At 39.0% G+C, this 18,173-nt stretch overlaps 1 protein-coding gene across 2 annotated transcripts in view; it reads right to left on the bottom strand.

The window, feature by feature from the left end:
• TTC1 (tetratricopeptide repeat domain 1) overlaps window positions 1-18,173 on the bottom strand; it is a 75,940-nt gene that overhangs the window by 10,908 nt on the left and 46,859 nt on the right. For both annotated transcript variants that reach the window (XM_060144157.1, XM_060144156.1), the window contains exons 4-7: window positions 9,995-10,055; window positions 8,650-8,762; window positions 5,161-5,197; window positions 664-812 (exon numbers count right to left, since the gene is read on the bottom strand). In XM_060144157.1, coding sequence (XP_060000140.1) covers window positions 664-812; window positions 5,161-5,197; window positions 8,650-8,762; window positions 9,995-10,055 — 360 coding nt within the window. The remainder of the gene's footprint in view (window positions 1-663; window positions 813-5,160; window positions 5,198-8,649; window positions 8,763-9,994; window positions 10,056-18,173) is intronic.

The following is an 18,173-nucleotide window of genomic DNA, read 5'->3' as shown; positions in this document are numbered from 1 at the left end:
CATTATTTTGGGGCAATAAGATATACACATCCAATACTGCAGTATATCCTTCAGAGTGTATGTTGCTCTGTGAGTTAGAGATAATCAAAGAGTGGTGCTAAATCTGGAGTTATTTTTAAAGGGAGGAAAACCAGTAACATTTAGTTAACTTACAACTGACATAAAAAATATTATGTCATTTAGAAGCAAAAGGATTGTTAGTGCCAAGGACAAGAACTAGAGTCATTTTAAGAGAGATAAGAAAGTTAGTTTAGGATATATTCAATTGGAAATGTGCTGGCCATATAACAATGAATAGAAACTTGGTGACTGAGTAAGGAAAAGGATGACAAGAAAACCAGAAATGTGTTACCTATAATATTAAGACTCACTTTCAACTAAACCAGGCACCTACAAGTAGACAGGATTTCCCAGTCCAACAATGAAATAAAGTTCTTGTCAACCTTAGAGGTTTACAAAGATAACACTTTTAGAATGAAGATTAAATAGTACATGGTACAGTGGGTGTGTGGCCACCACTTCAAAGTTCTATCTCCCATATATTCTGATAAGCTTCTCAAAAGCTTAGAAATGGCATATAGTTGTGTCTCTAAGGATCATTTAACATTCACCGAGTAGCAACACAAAGAATAGAAAATATTTTTGTAAAAAAATTAGGTTTACCATACAAGCCTCTCTTGCTTGATGTACTGACGGATCTTTTTCTAGTATGGATTTATAGTCTTCCAGGGCTTCATCCAGCTTGTCAGTCTTCTCGTACAACTCCGCTCTCCTCAATATTGCCCTGATATAGCTGGGGTTTAATTGAATTGCTATAAAAAGAGAAGAAATTGTCACCATGAGGAAAAAGGGCCTGTACATCCTCAGCTATATCAAGTTTATTATTCTCCATGGGTCCATAAGGAAAAGTTTTTGGCAAAGGACATACCTACAGTTAGCAAACTTCTTCTGTAAAGGGCAGATAGTAAAGATTTTACACTTTGTGGGATAGACTGTCTGTTACAACTACTGATCTCTGCTATTGTAGCATGAAAGCAAGCACAGACGATGCATAAGCAAATAAGGTTAGCTGTATCACAATAAGCCTTTATTTATGAATACTGAAGTCTGAAGTTCACATAACTTTTATGTGTCTTGAAATATTACTTCTCTTTTACTTCCAACCATTTAATGTAAAAACCGTTCTTAGCTTGTAGGCTGTAAAAAAGCAGGTGGCATGAAGGCTGGATTTGGCTTGTTGACTGTAGTTTACCAAACCCTGGTCCATACCCAAGTCCTGCTTTCCACCTACTTGTCCTTCACCCACTTCAGAACAGACCAAAACACAGAGCTCAAGGCACAGTGAAAACGTAAGAGGGAATTTGAAGGCACATATTAAAAAATTGAGGGAGAACTTTGGTGGCAGACTCTGCTATCATTCTCTCTTTTCTAGGCCTCAACTACTGCAGTCGTGCCTTGACTCCTGAGGTTACATTTTTAGCTAAATCCTCACTGTTCCTTCAAACTCCTGCTCTAACACCCTTAGATCACTGGCACATAATATCCTCTCCTTTTTCCAACAACAACCCTTCCAATAATCCAGTGCCCACGTTTTGGTTCAAGTATACTACATTCTTGTATTCTTTTTTAAGTTGTTTCTTTCTCTGTTAGAAAGCAATATCATGGCTCTAGAACTTTTTTCTTTTCCAGTGATATATTCATTTTTAAATTCACTCATGCTTTCGGTAACTATTTATTTAGTACCTAATATATGCACCTAGTGCAGTGTATCTCTGGAGTATAGTAGCGGCAAACAGAACAGACTACGTCCACGTTCTCACGAAGCTTTAAGCTATTCTAGGAGGCAAGAGAAGATGGCATACAAATAATTTCAGATAGTTTTGTGCTGTAGAGAAAAATAAAACAAGGTGATGTAAATTCAGGTGAAGAGGGGAATAAGTAACTTTAGAGAGTGGTCAAATATGAAAAAGGATTATTTGAGGGAGGCCAGCCATTTGAAAAGCTGAGGAAGAGCATACAGGAAAAAGGACTAACAAGAGTAAAGACTCTAAAGCAAGAATAACTTTGACGTGTTTGTTGGTGACTAGGTAAGGGCTGTGGAAGAGATGAGGTTGAAGATACGCAACAAGCAGGTCATGGAGGCCTTGCTGGCCAGGGAAAGGAGCTTGGACTTTTTCTTAAGTGCGATACGAAGCCACTGGAATGTCTTCAAGCAGATCAAGACATAATCTGATTTACAGTTTTAAAGGATCACTTTGGCTACAGTGTGGAGGGGATGAGGGGAAGCAGAGACAGCTGGGACGTCACTGCAATGGTCCAGATGAGAGAGGATGCTGACGAAGCTGCTAACAGTGGAGATGAAAAGGAGAGGCCAGATTAAGGAAATGTCTTTGAATCAGAGCCCAAAGGATTTGCTAATTAATTAAGCCATGTGGAATGAAAGAAAGAGTAATCAGGGATGACTCCAAAGGTATTAGTTTCAGCAAGTAAATAATGGATAATAATGCCATTCATTAGAATGAAAAAAACTAACCTCAAGTTGTATTCACGCATGCATGCGAGCGTGGGGACTGCGGAGGCACCAGAGTCTGCTCTGGGCACGTTAAATCTGCAATGCCTACTAGACATCCCAGAGGAGATGTCAACTTTGCAATGGGATACAGGGCTCCAGACTACAGGGCAGAGCCAAAAATATAAACTATAGCATAGAGATGGGTTATTTAAAGTTGCAGAACTAGATGAGATCACATAGGGAGAAAATATAGAGGGAAAAAAAAAAGAGAGCCCTATAGATGAAGAACTAGGGACTTCCAAAATGATGAGGCTGACAGAGAAGCCAGCAAAAGAGACTAAAAAGGAATAGCCAATGAAACAGAAGAAAATGAGGAATGACACACTGTGTTAAATGCTTTTGGGAAGTCAAGTAAGATGAGGATAGAGAAGCAACTACTGAACAAGAGAAGGGTGTTGGTGACCTTTACAAGACGGGTTTCAGGGGCATGAATGAAACAGAAGTCCAATGGATGTGTGAGGAGAGAATGGGAGAAGACAAAGGAGACACAGTAGGTATAGACAATCTTTCAATGAAGCAGACCAGAGAAATGGAACAGGGGTTGGAGGGGGATACTGGTTCAGGAGAAGGTTTTCTGAAAGAACCCAAACCTCAACATTTCAACTTTACATGCTGTCAATCTCCGCTTAGTCCAGCACATCATATTCTCTTAAAATATTCCCAACTACATAATACTCACAGGAAAAAAAAAATACTCCAGTGACTTCTACTACATCTTTTAAAAAACGGAACCCCCTAATTTACATTTTAACTCAGATACTGCCCCCTTCTCAACTAGTGGATAGCTTCTAACAAAGCAAATATGTATTGAAGAGAAAGAATTCTTCCCATGATTCCTTTTTTTTTTTTTTTTTGACCACGCCTCAAAGCTTACAGGATCTCAGTTCCTTGACCAGAGATTGAACCCGGGCCCCGGCAGTGAAAGCACCGAGTCCTAACCACTGGACAGCCAGGGAATTCCCCATGATTACACTATAAAAACCTCAAATGTCAACTTTTCACTGTAACTTGTGATTTTCTTTCTCAATCCATATAAACAGAATTAACTTAAACTTTATTTATGCCAAGGCTAAAAGACCAAAGGTGACTAGCATTAAATATTGTTCCATATAACTGGTAGTAATGAGCTCCAAATATGACCTCAGAAATAAGTCCTTTGCCAGGGTTTATGCACTGAGTTGGCATGTGTTTGGGGGGGTTAGTGGGAGGAGAAGGGTCCTTAATACAAATAACCATACTAGTGTCAACGTATTTGGCCTATGGGTTCAACAACCCATATGCAGTCCATAACAACTAAGTATAAGCACATGAATACTGATTTAACCAAATCCAAAAACAAATCTGGGAAACACTTTGGTTGGAAACACTTTCCTTCCCCTTCCTCCCATTTTCTTGGCTCCTACACTGAGGGTTACAGCTAGAAATGAATTCTCTTTCCTAGTGTATACCCTGCTAATCAGGCTTACAAGGCATTTTCTCACCGTTTGGTTACAGAGAAAAGAACTGAAAATCAGAATCTTGTTCCTAATTTAAACTCTTCAAACCCACACATCTCACACAGATTAAGGTTGAACACCTTCTTCCAAACAAAACAGTACATTCAGAATTAGTTGCAGTCCAAGATAAATAGATCAGAAGAAATTTGTTAGATTCTAATGTAGTAACAGATACATTACAGATACATCCTTCAGATACTCTATAGAAATACCAAGGATGAAGAAAAGAAATCCAGTAGAGAGGGTGACTAATTCATGTTAAAAAAAAACTAAAAAACAAAACAGAAGAGGGAATTCATGCTTGGTCTGAGAGTGGGATTAGATAATATATAAGGTTCTTTCTAACTCTATGATTCTCTCAGAGAAAATATTATCCAAAGGAGGAAAATGGAAAAAAAAACAACAACAACCCACAAATTACAAGAGTAGTAATTAGCTAGAAAGACTCATGAGAGTAGCAAGATGCAAGGAAAATGACTGCGTGTTCTCCACACCAAGACAAGACAGCCGTCTGGCCTATCAGGAAATCTGTGGAAAAAACAATGGTGATCCTATGTCTGGGGCTGTCTCTATCAGTTGGTAGAACGAAAAGACCACGATGGAACTCAGATAGCAGAGGCTTGATTCACTGTGTGGAACCTGAAAGGATAATTAAAATGATGGCAAGGAGGTTTGGATTAAGTACTACATCTGAAGAGAGTACCAATTCCCTAACAGCAACTGCCCTTCCAAACACACAGATTCAGGTGCCCCAACAGCAGCTAACTAAGACCTTCAACTTCAGTTTCAAAGGAGAGTAATTTGGACATACAGGGAATAAACTGTTTCTGTGGCCAAGGTAGCTTGGAATTATTCTCCATATATTTACCAATACAGGATAAACGGACTGAACTATCCATTCAAAAGCATGCTTACACTAAGACAACTACTGTGCAGTACCTCTAAGAAAGGCCGAGAGCTTCTTCTTTAACTGCCTCAGAAGAAGAGTACATGTGTACAAGTAAACACCTGACTGAGAGCCTCCTTATTTGCTTGTCTAGCTGAGGTAATGCTTTTTGTATGTTAACATGCAACAAGACCAAAAAGCTGTACCTTTGCTGCAGTCACTGATGGCCATCTCTTTCTTGTCCTAAAACGAAATAGATCATTAATATGTCACCCTAATTCTGTCTCAATAGCCCAAAGGCTCAATGACATATGCTGATCATTAATAATTGCTTATGGAGATGCAGAATGCTTTTCAAGGAAATAACATCAAAACACGCGTGTTACTTCCAAGCTAAAATTCAAACTATGCTCACAGCTCTAACTTGAAAGCCTCCTGGTGACAAATTATTCAAGTAGCTTCTTCCTAAAGTATCTTTAAAGACCGTTGCAATTGACTTGTTATATTTGCAAGACACTTTACATTAGAATGTTACAGTGAGAAAACTTTGTGATCAATTAACAGGGCAAATGACTGATATATGAATAACTGAATTAATAACCCTCCTCTTTGGCTAGCTGTTATATATCGCACCCAAAGTGGTATCTTGAAAATGTATACAGATGGTCCATCTACAGACACTGTATGGTTTGTCACGTAGTCTCAGTTATGAACCTTAATTTATCCACTGATGAAACAAAAATACCAAACAATTCACTAAATAAGATATCTAACTAACATAACTTGCTGAATTGAGAAGCATGGCACAGTGGAAAAAACACAGGATATCAAAAGAACTAGTTTCAGCTCTGACACTAATCTGCTATTTAACTTTTCTAAGCTCTAAATGTCTATTTTCCCCAAATTAGAAATTTTCTACAATGTTAGAGAAATGTGAGTTCAAATAAACATTCAATACTTCCATAATGGCTACTGTAGGAAATGCCAAATATTCTGCAGAATATTTTAGAGCAATGTCTACCAAATTGAGTTTCAGGATTCAATCAGAAACAGTTCCAGGATGGGGAGGGAGTGACTGCTTAATGGGTTTCCTTTTAGGGTCATAAAAAAAACTTTGGAACCAGGCAGTGGTGACGGCTGCCTAACGCTGTGAATGTATCCAGTGCCACTGTGAATGGCACTGAATTGTATACTTTAAAATGGTTAAAATGGTCAATTTTGTAGCATGTGTATTTTACCCACAATAAGCAAAAAAGGTCCCAGAGTCATTTGGGAAACACTATATTATCTCTTCCAATGTTCATCATAGCAATTTACATATTAAAAACTCTAACAAGAAAGAAGTCCTGTAGTAAAGAAATCTGTAAGTCAGTATTTCCCCAACTTATTAGATTTCTATAAATCTAAGATACAACTTCATATTTTAAACTGAAATAGGAGTAAATCCTTATAACTTTTAAAAATAATTTATTTATTTATTTATTTATTTATGGCTGCACTGGGTCTTCGTTGCTGTGCACGGGCTTTCTCTAGTTGCAGTGAGCGGGGGCTACTCTTTGTTGCGGTGCGCGGGCTTCTCACTGCGGTGGCTTCTCTTGTTGCGGAGCACAGGCTCTATGCACACGGACTTCAGTAGTTGTGGAATGCAGGCTCAGCAGTTGTGGCTCACGGGCTCTAGAGCGCAGGCTCAGTAGTTGTGGTGCACGGGCTTAGTTGCTCTGTGGCCTGTGGGATCTTCCCGGACCAGGGCTCGAACCGTGTCCCCTGCATTGGCAGGCAGATTCTTAACCACTGTGCCACCGGGGAAGTCCCAAATCTTTATAACTTATGTTATAAGTTATACTTTGTGCCCCCAAGTAACTACTTTTAGAGCCTATTTTTTTAGGGCTTTGTCTGCTCTTGTGTAGTCAGGCCTAGAGCTGAAACTCTGTCCTAACTCCAGTTTGCCTTTTCCCTCTCCAGACATGAAACATAAAGCTTGCCCAGGCACACCCAGTCAGGGGTGCTGAGCCTGCAAACTTGCCTTTCAGAAATTCTTAAAGCAGTTAACCCATCACTTCCTTAAACTCAGAACATGCTCCTTAAATCACTTCAGTACATTAATTCTGAAAGTCTCCAAGTCTATAATTTTAGGATCTTTTAAAAATATTAGGAATGCAAGTTAAAAGAACAAAACAAACAAAAACCCCACTAACAAACCTATCCTTTGTTCAGGAAAGAGTCACAGAGCAACTCTCTTTTGAGTTCTCCTCAGCTGTGACAGACAGAAGACTAGCAAGGCCATACATTTTCCTAATTCAAGAACCAGCTGATCATACCAGCCTAACACTAGCAATGCCAGTAACTTGGCAATTGTGGGAACAAAGAATCCCAAAACCCAGGAGCCAAATGGGTATGGTACAAAGTTTTCTCTGACACTGAAGGTATCCTTGATCTCACTTCACAATGACAATTTCCAGTCTAAGAATGTGGCTAGATGTCTCCAAGAGGCAAAAGTGAAAGATCAGAATTTTCCAGCTAAGTGTAAAAACTATTAGGTGTGAATTCTGATCAATGGTAAAATATATTAATGACTGTTGTTTTAAATAAACTTAAAACAGTTGTTTTATTTCCCCTAATACAAAATGTTTGTTTGTATACTCTAGAATGATTCCTTCTCTCATGCCACATGAATCACTCTAAAAAACTTCACCCTAGACACTGAATCCAATAATAAAACGTATGAGTCTGGGTTGATATAAAACTTTTTGCATGTCCGAATATTCAAGCACACCCCCACCCACCTTTAAAAACCCGGGCCATCCAAAGTGACTTTGGTAGAAGCACTAGAGAATTCCAGTCAACATCAAAAAAGAAAGTGATGTAGATACCTGATCTAAAAGAACAGAAAACCACTCCACCCAGTCTTGGGCCTGCTTCGTAGCTGCTTAGAGGTGTGTTAAAAAACCTATCCTTTGTGCTTGGAATACAAGTAGTCACAGTTAAACAAGTGGTATTGTTTTTTTCAAGCTCTCATCATTTCAATCTGGCAAGATTTACTATGTTGACTAAATAGGAATATCAGACAAATCACAAATCTAACTTTTGGTATCCAGCACGATACCAAACAAATATATTTACACTCTCATCTGTCCTAAATTCACCCTGTTACACCAGGTTCTCAATCCTTTGGAAATATAAAATACCTTTGAACTTTCCCTGACACCTACTTTGCATTTAAGCGTACCTCTCACCCCAACTCTTGGACGTTTCTCCCTATGTCCACACTTTCAACAGAAAATCAGAATCTCAGAGATAAGCATCTTGAAGTTCAGTTTTAAGCACTGTTTCCTGTCCCTTTGGGTCTTTATCTAGAGTTCCAGAGGCCTAAAATAAGCAGCTGTAGCTATTCTAGGAGATGCACTAGGCTCTTTGCTTCATTAACCTGCCCTAGTTTGGCGGAAACTTTGCCAGGCTTCCTTCCATGGAAGTGTTCACTCAGCCACTTTAATGAGGAATGTGAACAGTAATCTGACTGAAGTTTTTCAAAATATTTTTTCTATCTTCCCCATGCCCTTTAAATCAGGGAAATATATGGGTAGGAAAAGAGAGGCAGCAACTTTAGAGCCCCTATGCTTGTTTCTGGAGAGAAGCTATCCTATGAAAACACTGTAAGTTCATGTGCTTCTTAAAAAGAAAAGGTCAAAGATACATACCTGTTTCATCCTTGCGGCAGCTCTATTTGAAAACAGGATAGACCTGTCTTTCTGGAAGGAGGATGGACACATCTGAAGGGCTCGACTGTAAGTACTTTCAGCTTCTATATAATCTGAGGATAAGGTAAAATATGAGAGGTCGTTATGATTTTATACCTGATATCACTGTATTCCAAAAGATCTCAGAATGCATCACTTTCCATTCACGGGACAAAGGTCTCCAACAGAATGCTCTATATGTTCACCTTTAATTTGGCTTATCAATTTAGTAAAGAGTTTTGAAAGGGGATTAGGGAACTGGACAGATGAAAGAGACTGAAATCTGGGATTAATGGCCCGGAATGAAGAAAAAAATTCTATGTATATATTTTCATTAAAGACATTGTGCTTTCATGGAGTCAACCCGGCTAAAACTGCTTCCATGAAATGTTTGGAGAGACATTTTATAGAGCCAAAAGCACAATGTAAAAATCAGCAGTTGACTAAACACCTTAAAAGAGAAAATGGTGATAAATTTATATATTCATTGCCACACAAAGAATTATGGTCAGGGTACTAAAAGAAAAATTGCCTACTCACTCCTTTCTCAGGTTTGAAATATTTAATACTAAAATACAAGGAGATACGCTTTCAGAGAAGCTTTAGTTTTCTTAGAAAAAAAGAAGTGATGATTGCTAAACCAGGATATAAGAAAAAAAATTTTTTTAACCTGAAAGTAACTAGGGGAAGATGTTACTACTCCTAGATTTCTAAAGCATGCACACTCTGAGATGTGATAGAATTTGATCATAAGATCAAATAGTTCCCCCAAATTATAAGAACGAACCCCACTTATTCCTAAGCAAATATAGGAAACGCAGAAGGAACATCTCTCTACTTAAGGCATCCACAGAAAAAGGCACATGAAAGAGCAACCAAAGTACAAGGAAAATCCTTCCCTCGGCCACACCGGATGCATTGGGCCACTATTCACAGCACTGTCACAAGTAACGGGGACAATCTTTTTACAGCAATGTAGCAAAATAGCCTTTTAACATTCCAGTTTAGAGTTTCCCAAAGTAAAAACTCAAGAGTTTTTCCTTCTAATCTCTGGGTTTATAGACAGTAGATTACAGAAAAGAAAAACTATGCCTGTGCCTAGAGACACATGGTAACTGGTCACTGTCACTTGAGAATAATTTGGACCTGGTAAAAAAACAAAATTCCAAGGTGTTGGGAGGCAACAGGGTATTATTAGCAGTTTAGATCTGCTAATTGTTTCCAAATGTTCTTTGGTGTTTCTTCACAGAATCTGCAAAAGAATGAGTCAAGACGCCCAGCATCAGTGCTGAAATAGGTATCTTACCTCCTTTCTTAAACTGCTCATTTCCCTCCTCCTTTAGTCTAGAGCTCTCTTCTCTCCTTCTCTGAAAGAGATCAGAGAATGACATAAATTCTCACAATATTATGATAAATGAACAAAAAGGTCAGCTTTCATTACACATTATGCTATTCAACAGGCAGCAGCTTGACTTTTGAGAACTGGGTCAGTTTTATCTAAATCTCAAACATACAGAAAAAAACACATGACATCTGGATTATCATCAAGTGAATTCTTGATGTTTTAAAGATAAAACCCAGGTTTTCTATGTTTCTAGCTTTTGCACGGAACAGTAATTTCTATTTACTAAAAATGAAACTAAGTATACCCACTGGTACGCTTACCATTATAAGTTCAAATTCTAGATCTGCTACTTATTAATTGTAGAAGATCCTGGACAAGTTCCAGATCGTTTTGAGCCTAGTTTCTTCATCTAAAAATTAAGGCTTTAATAGATTTATGGATTAATGTGATAATTTATGTAAAACTCCCAATACACCGACTGGCAAATAAGGGCTCAATAAATATGAGCCATTATTTTTCTGTAAAATAAATAATGTAATACTTACTTAGCTACAATTGCAGTTTGTGTCATAAAGAAGACATACAGTAGCCACCAGAGCGCATTATGGAGGACAAGTCTTATTTGCAGGGTCAGGCAGTATGCAGTTAGCAGGCTAACACAGGGAAATCTGAAGAAACCCAGAGAAACCTCTCTTTTCTTAGCTTCTTCTAACAACTCAGAAATTAACACAGATGGCCAAGCACTCTTTGAACTCAAAGGCAGAGTGAATGTTATTCTGTAGAGCAAAGATGACACGTGCCGAGTCCCTATGTGCTTTCAGCCCTGAACATCTTAGCAATATGGTCGGCAGAAGCAGAACTGGCAGCAGTGTCTGCCTGCCACCTTTTTTTTTTTTTTTTTTTTTGCGGTACGCGGGCTTCTCGCTGTTGTGGCCTCTCCCGTTGCGGAGCACAGGCTCCGGACGCACAGGCCCGGCGGCCATGGCTCACAGGCCCAGCCACTCCGCGGCATGTGGGATCTTCCCGGACCGGGGCACAAACCCGTGTCCCCTGCATCAGCAGGCAGACTCTCAACCACTGCGCCACCAGGGAAGCCCTGCCTGCCACCTTTTGACAGCATTTTTAAAAAGAGAGAATCTCCAAAAATCTCTTCCTTCATTCTTGAAGCTTCTGACTAAATAAAAACTTCAAAGGGAGGAAATAAAGTTAGCAGGGTTTTTCATCTACAGTACAAACTGGGAGCCTAAACAATTGGTACTCTTAAGATTAGGAACTAAACTAAAAATGTTATGTCTCTGGAGAAGATCTGTAAATGAGCTGTTGAGACCAGGGTGCTTTCCAAATACCTTATTACTATACTCTGGATGAAACAGAACACTTGATGAATCTCAATAAAGAAACTAAAAGGTAGGTATAAACTGAATTTAATTTTTATGACATCTATTAATGTTCAGCAGACACAATAATAATTCATTTTAAGATACAACATATCTGAAGAAGGACTACTCTAAGGGAATACAGGAAAAAATAAAATGGGTAGTGGTGATGGCAATCAAAACACAAAAATGTGGCCACATTTACCTAGTACTACCCAGGAAGGAGGTGCTTGAATTATAATATCCTCTATTGTACTGGTTAGGATTTTTGGATGCTAGCAAAAGGACTATCTTAGGCAAAAAAAAAAAAAAAAAAAAAAAAAAAATTACTGGAAAGCTACTGTGGGGCTCACACAATCAAAGGGAGGCCTAAAATACACACTTAGAAAACAGGCAGGACTCAAGTCAGCTCTGTTAAGTCAAAAAGCAAGAAAACGTAAGTGTCTTTTAGTGGAAGAATCTGGCCAAGATAGGACTGTAATAGCAGCCAATAAATCCTAACCATTCCCCTTTCTTTGTCCTGATCCAGATTTAAAGTTTTGGTCAGAAGCATCCAATGAGCCAAGCGTAGGTCACATGCCTTGGCTGTCAGAAAACAGAGTGAGGGAATTGGGGGATTGACTGGCACTCAACATCATTACAGCACAGGGGAATTTCCTCTACATGAGAAAGGGGATTTGATGCTGGAGGCCAAGAAAACCCCATAACAAATCCAGTTAAAAGTTATTTCAAAAAAAAAAAAAAAGTTATTTCAACCCCAAATAGATAAAGCAATCTTGAGAAAGAAAAACAAAGCTGGAGGCATCATGCTCTCTGATTTCAACCTATATTACAAAACTATAGTAAGTAAAACAGTATGGTATTGGCATAAAAACAGACACATTGATCAATGAAACAGAACAGAGAGCCCAGAAATAAACCCACACACATGGTCAATTAATTTACGATAAAGGAGCCAAGAATATACAATGAGGAGAGGACAGTCTCTTCGATAAGTGGTGCTGGGAAAACTGGACAACCACATGCAAAAGAATGAAAATGAACCATTATGTTATATTAGACACAAAAATTAATTCAAAATGGATTAAAGACTTGAACGTAAGACCTGAAACCATAATACTCTTAGAAGAAAACTAAGGCAGTAAGCTCCTTGACATAGGTCTTGGTAATGATTTTCTGAATCTGACATCAAAAGCAAAGGCAACAAAAGCAAAAATAAACAAGTGGGACTGCATCAAAATAAACAGTTTTGGACAGCAAAGGAAAACATCAACAAAATGAATGGAAGAAAATATTTACAAATCATATACCTGATAAGGCATTAATATCTAAAATACATAAAGAACTCATACAACTTAACAGCAAAAAACCTCAAACAATCTTATTAAAAAGTGGGTGAAGATCTGAATGGACATTTTCCCAAAGAAGACATACATGGCAAACAGGTACATGAAAAGACGTTCAACATCATTAATCAGCAAGGAAATGCAAATCAAAACTCAATGAGATATCACTTCACACCTGTTAGAATGGCTATTATCAAAAAGACAAGAAATAACAAGCATTGGCAAGACTGTGGAGAAAAGAAATCCCTTGTGCACTGTTGGTGGGAATGTAAATTGGTAGAGCCACTATGGAAAACAGTATGGACGTTCCTTAAAAACTTAAAAATAGAACTACCATATGATCCAGCAATTCCACTTCTGGGTATTTATTTGAAGAAAATGAAAATACTAACTCAAAAAGATATCTGCACCCCCATGTTCACTGCAGCATTGTTTATAATAACCAAGATATGGAAACAACCTAAATGGCCATCAATGGATGAATGGATAAAGAAACTGTGGTGTTAACACACACACACACACACACACACACACACACACACACACACACACACACACACACACACACACACACACACACACACACACACCAGAATATTATTTAGCCATAAAAGAGAATGAACTCTTCATATTTGTGACAACATGGATGAACCTAGAGGGCATTATGCTAAATGAAATAAATCAGTCAGAGAAAAACAAGCACCACATGATCTCTCTTATATGTGGAATCTAAACAAAACAACAAAACAAAAAACACCAGGCTCATAGGTTGGGGCCGTGGGGTGGGGGTGGGGGTGGGAGAATGGGTGAAGGGGTTTAAGAAAAACTAAAAAAATTTTTGAATTCTAAAACAATTTCAATTAGGGTAAAATCAAAACCCTATAAATATTAGGGAATTCATTCGATCAATTTTAAATTCACTCAAAACCACACACACACCCATGTATCACTGGCTAATAAAGTTGTAACAATGAAAAGTTGTTTTCACATTAGAAAATATATTAATGCAAGGTAGCATGTTAATAAGTTAAAAGAAAAAATTATAGGATCACATGAATAAATGCATTACAGGTCTTAAAGGTCTGGAATATATTTAAAAAAAAACAGTTATATCAAAAAAATTCTTTAGAGAAGGGCAACTCATCAAGTTATTAGAGTTTAATGTCCATACATTAACAATTTCAATCTATTTTAACTCTAATTTCAAGCTACTTTCTGGTCTATAATCTGTTATCCAGTGCCAACTTATCAGGAATGTTCTATGAACACAGATGAGTCTTTCAGACGGCCAGATCAGGCTCTTGTGAAGCTCGCATGCATGTGCCTGCGTGCGTGCGTGCATGCGTGCGTGTGTGCCTGTGTGTGTGTGTGTTTTAAGAGCTTAATCATTATTTGGTAAATTTAGAACATTAACATTTCAATGAGAAAAGCCTAGATCCAAGGTACACCCAGAAGGAATTATTGATAAGGGGCAGCCTGAGCAGGCAGCCTGAGAAAAGCTCACGGTGTCTTTATAACTAGGCCTAAAAGTTGAACTGGCCAAGAGGTGAGCTCCAGAACGTATTTCAGAGGCCAATTATTCTAAGGAAGGAATTTTATTTTTTCGTCTTGATAAATCACAACTCAGTGACCCATTAAGCAGTAAACCCTGGAAAAAGAGCTGCTGCTTCCACAGATTGTGTAAATTGAGGATTAATTCAAGTATCAATATCATGTTGAATATCTCCTTGGCAACAGCTAAAAATAGCACTTTGAAGAGAAAGCTGCACTATCTCCCAGCTGTGCCAGGAGACTAACTTGATCCCAGTACAAAGACTAGGATTTATTCTGCTGCCGGAACATACTCTTTTTTCCAAAGGATGGCACGCACACTGTAATGTTACGGAATCCAAGGACAGATTTCATCGTGTATAAGTCTTACTTAGCATGCTAAGTGCCAGCAGTATTCACACATAAGTGAACTGGTAGTGCTGGTATCCTGCTGCATTACTGGGTGCAAATCTTCCAGGTTCTCGTCTAACGTGGTTAGGAGCCCTCTCACATTCCTCCACAATGCCTTTTAACACATTGCAGAGACCTCACACGGTAACATCTGTTCTAGAATTGTATTTGCATAAGAATGGGGACCATTCTTACAGGGCTCTTAACTCAGTAGTCCTCCCCATCACTAAAAACTCAGGGAGAAATAGTGACATTACCTTGCACTGTAAATCATCACAGGAACTGCCAAGGAAAACCTCAAAAAGACAATGCCCTTGACGAATGGAGTTTATTTCAACAGTTATTACCACAACTGCAAACTTTTCAGCCTGGCACTCAAAGTTCACTATAACTTATACCAGTATAGCATTTCATTGTTTAACACCTGCTGTCACATACATTAGCTCAGCTCATCTGCTTCCCAAGACAATTCTGAGAGATGGGCATGGAGGTATCTACATATTTTACAGGTTAAAAAAAAAAAGATTCAGAAATCTTTTATTCTTTGCAACAAACTTCTATTCCAACCTACTCAACCTAATCTCCCATTACTACACAAGTCATCTCTTCTAGACAGCTGGCTCTCTTATTCTTCACTCCATTCTTTTGCTTACCTACCCACCTTGGAATGCCATTGTTTTTCTTCTAGATTTCCCTTCCCGCTGCCCAAACCAAATTTGCCTGTTTTCAAAGTCTAGCAAAAACCATATCTCCTCCCCAGGACTACCTTTCACTTCCTTCCCCACATGATCTTCCTTTGAATGTAGACTGTACATAATGCCTCTAATTGGGCAACTCAATTCTACCTCACAGGTTATTTTTAAAAATTATAAGAGGACTTCCCTGGTGGCGGAGTGGTTAAGAATCCGCCTGCCAATGCAGGCGACACGGGTTCAAGCCTGCTCCGGAAAGATCCCATATGCCGCGGAGCAACTAAGCCCGTGCGCCACAACTACTGAGTCTGTGCTAGAGTCCACAAGCCACAACTATGGAAGCCTGTGCACCTAGAACCCGTGCTCCTCAACAAGAGAAGCCACTGCAATGAGAAGCCCGTGCACCACAACAAAGAGTAGCCCCCGCTCACCGCAACGAGAGAAAGGTGGCAAGCAGCAACGCGGACCCAACGCAGCCAAAAAAAAAAAAAAAAAATTATAAGAGAATTAAAAAAAGCACTGCAAAAAGTCTGGAACGTTATAAAATGCTCAGATGGTTTCATGGGTTGAAGAACACTGTACATTCCTTAGGCGTGGGCAAGAGGGGCCCGTCAAGGTCCTCTTCTGACCGCACCCTTCCTCCCGTGGGGCCCCTTTAGACCATGCTCCAGATTTTTAACCTAAGTTTTCTTAGCCCACTTCTAGGATCTGCGTAAACCTTTGCTTGGATCTATCCCCCAAGGGTGAACTTTGCTGCAGGTGTACATTATATTCCAGGTGCAATACTTTGTACTCTGCCTTCCTCATACCTGGAATCAGCCATTTCTCCAAGGAGTCCTGGATTCTTTTAGTGGGGAATGGCACTTAGAAACCAAGATCTAGGTGTTACTAGGGAGTCACTGCTTTTAGGCCCTCTCAGTGAAGATACCCATGAAAATACATCTTAAATAAAACAAAAATCCCAGGAGTCAGAGAATACATACAAGTGAAATCTTCTATGTATGTATTCAAGTAAGTGAATACCACACCAACTCCCACAGTGAAAACTCTAGTTCCCAGTAACAGCAATATATTTACTCATTTGCTCTATCCTAAAATAAACAAAAATGTTCAAAATTACTATATGATTATCACTACCTATAACCTACTACGTAAAGTTCAAGATTTCATTGCAGTTCTTTCCGACTTTAGGATATATTCTACTAAGGGTATACGGTCAGAATATTATGTCCAAAGTTATTGGAATTATCTTCTCTATGTAATCAATTTGATATAGTTATGTTAACATGTAATCAATTTGATATAGTTACATTAATTTGTTCCTCTTTGTAATCCATTTTAGGCTTAATTTTCCTTATCCTTTCTGATTTAATTTTAACATTTGAATGTGTAAAATGTTTAAACAGTTCAAAACTCAATACTAGGTGGGACTTTTTTTTTTTATAAAGACACGATTTTTTTTTTTTAATTAAAAAAATTTTTTGCTTGTGTTGGGTCTTCGTTGCTGTGTGCGGCTTTCTCTAGTTGCGGCGAGCGGGGGCTACTCTTGGTTGCGGTGCACGGGCTCTAGGCACGCGGGCTTCAGTAGTTGTGGAGCACGGGCTCAGGAGTTGTGGTGCATGGGCTTAGTTGCTCTGTGTCATGTGGGATCTTCCCGCATGCCTAGGGACCAGGGATTGAACCCGTGTTCCCTGCATTGGCAGGCAGATTCTTAATCACTGTGCCACCAGGGAAGTCCCTAGGTGGGACTTCTGATGTGTCTAAATGAGGAGGTTTACAAACCCTCTAACCCAAAAGCAACTACAAAACTGGACAGAAAGATAAAAAACAACCATGTCAGTGTCCTGGAAATTGATTACAGGATTAACAACAAAGTGAGTAACACTTATTTTAGGAAAAACTCATTTAGGAAATAACAATGAAAATCTGTGGCATACTTGCTAGAGACTGCTCCCCTTTTTCCTCCCATCATTCAATGTGGTAATTCTAACACCGCAAGGTAGGTTGTGAATAACCAGCAGTTTCACTGACTTGATTCAAAGAAGGTGAAATAATCCATGCCCAGTGGTGTTGCAATCTGAGTGGCTAGCAAACAGGGAAGGCCAGGGGTTCTACTAATCTGTGGTAGCAGTCCTGGTTGGGCAAATAAGGGACCCATGGGTCAGACAAATGTAACAAGATACAAAGAGACAGTCATAGAGGCACTTGACAAGCTCTTCAAATATCCTGGCTGACTGGAGTTGGTGTGCACACTTGAGAAGGATGGAGAGGGCTGAAACTATTCATGCATCCTTGTTCTATTAGAAGCCTGTGCACATGTGCTGAGGAAATGCAAGAGGGTCCAATGGGGCAGACCTGAAAACTATCTGAACTTAGAACACACTTCTAAATCCACACATAGATCCAATGACAGCAGGTGGAAGCCGTATCGATTTGACATGTTTGAACATAATCTCTGACCAGTACTGCATGGCCACTAAACTGTGGGGAAACAGAAGCAACCTCAAGAAAGCCAGACTTAAAAATAAAAACAGGAACAAAACCAAAAACCAACTGAGCAGAGCCATCAGTGGCCACACATCCCAGAGGAAATGAATCACACAGCTAAGTCCAGGTAAATTACTAAACAAATAAGCAGACAGGCAAAATAGCAACAACAAAAATAATTGGGGGGTGGGGGAAGGTCAGACTTTAGAGTTGCTACAATATTACTTAAAATGCCCAGATTCAACAAAAAAAAAATTGTAAGACATGCAAAGAGGCAAGAAAGTTTGACCCACAATCA

Source organism: Lagenorhynchus albirostris, chromosome 3 (genome assembly GCF_949774975.1).
Source record: "Lagenorhynchus albirostris chromosome 3, mLagAlb1.1, whole genome shotgun sequence".
NCBI classification, from domain to species: domain Eukaryota; kingdom Metazoa; phylum Chordata; class Mammalia; order Artiodactyla; family Delphinidae; genus Lagenorhynchus; species Lagenorhynchus albirostris.
Note: the sequence above shows the minus strand (reverse complement) of the source record. Positions and strands in the feature narration are given on the sequence as shown.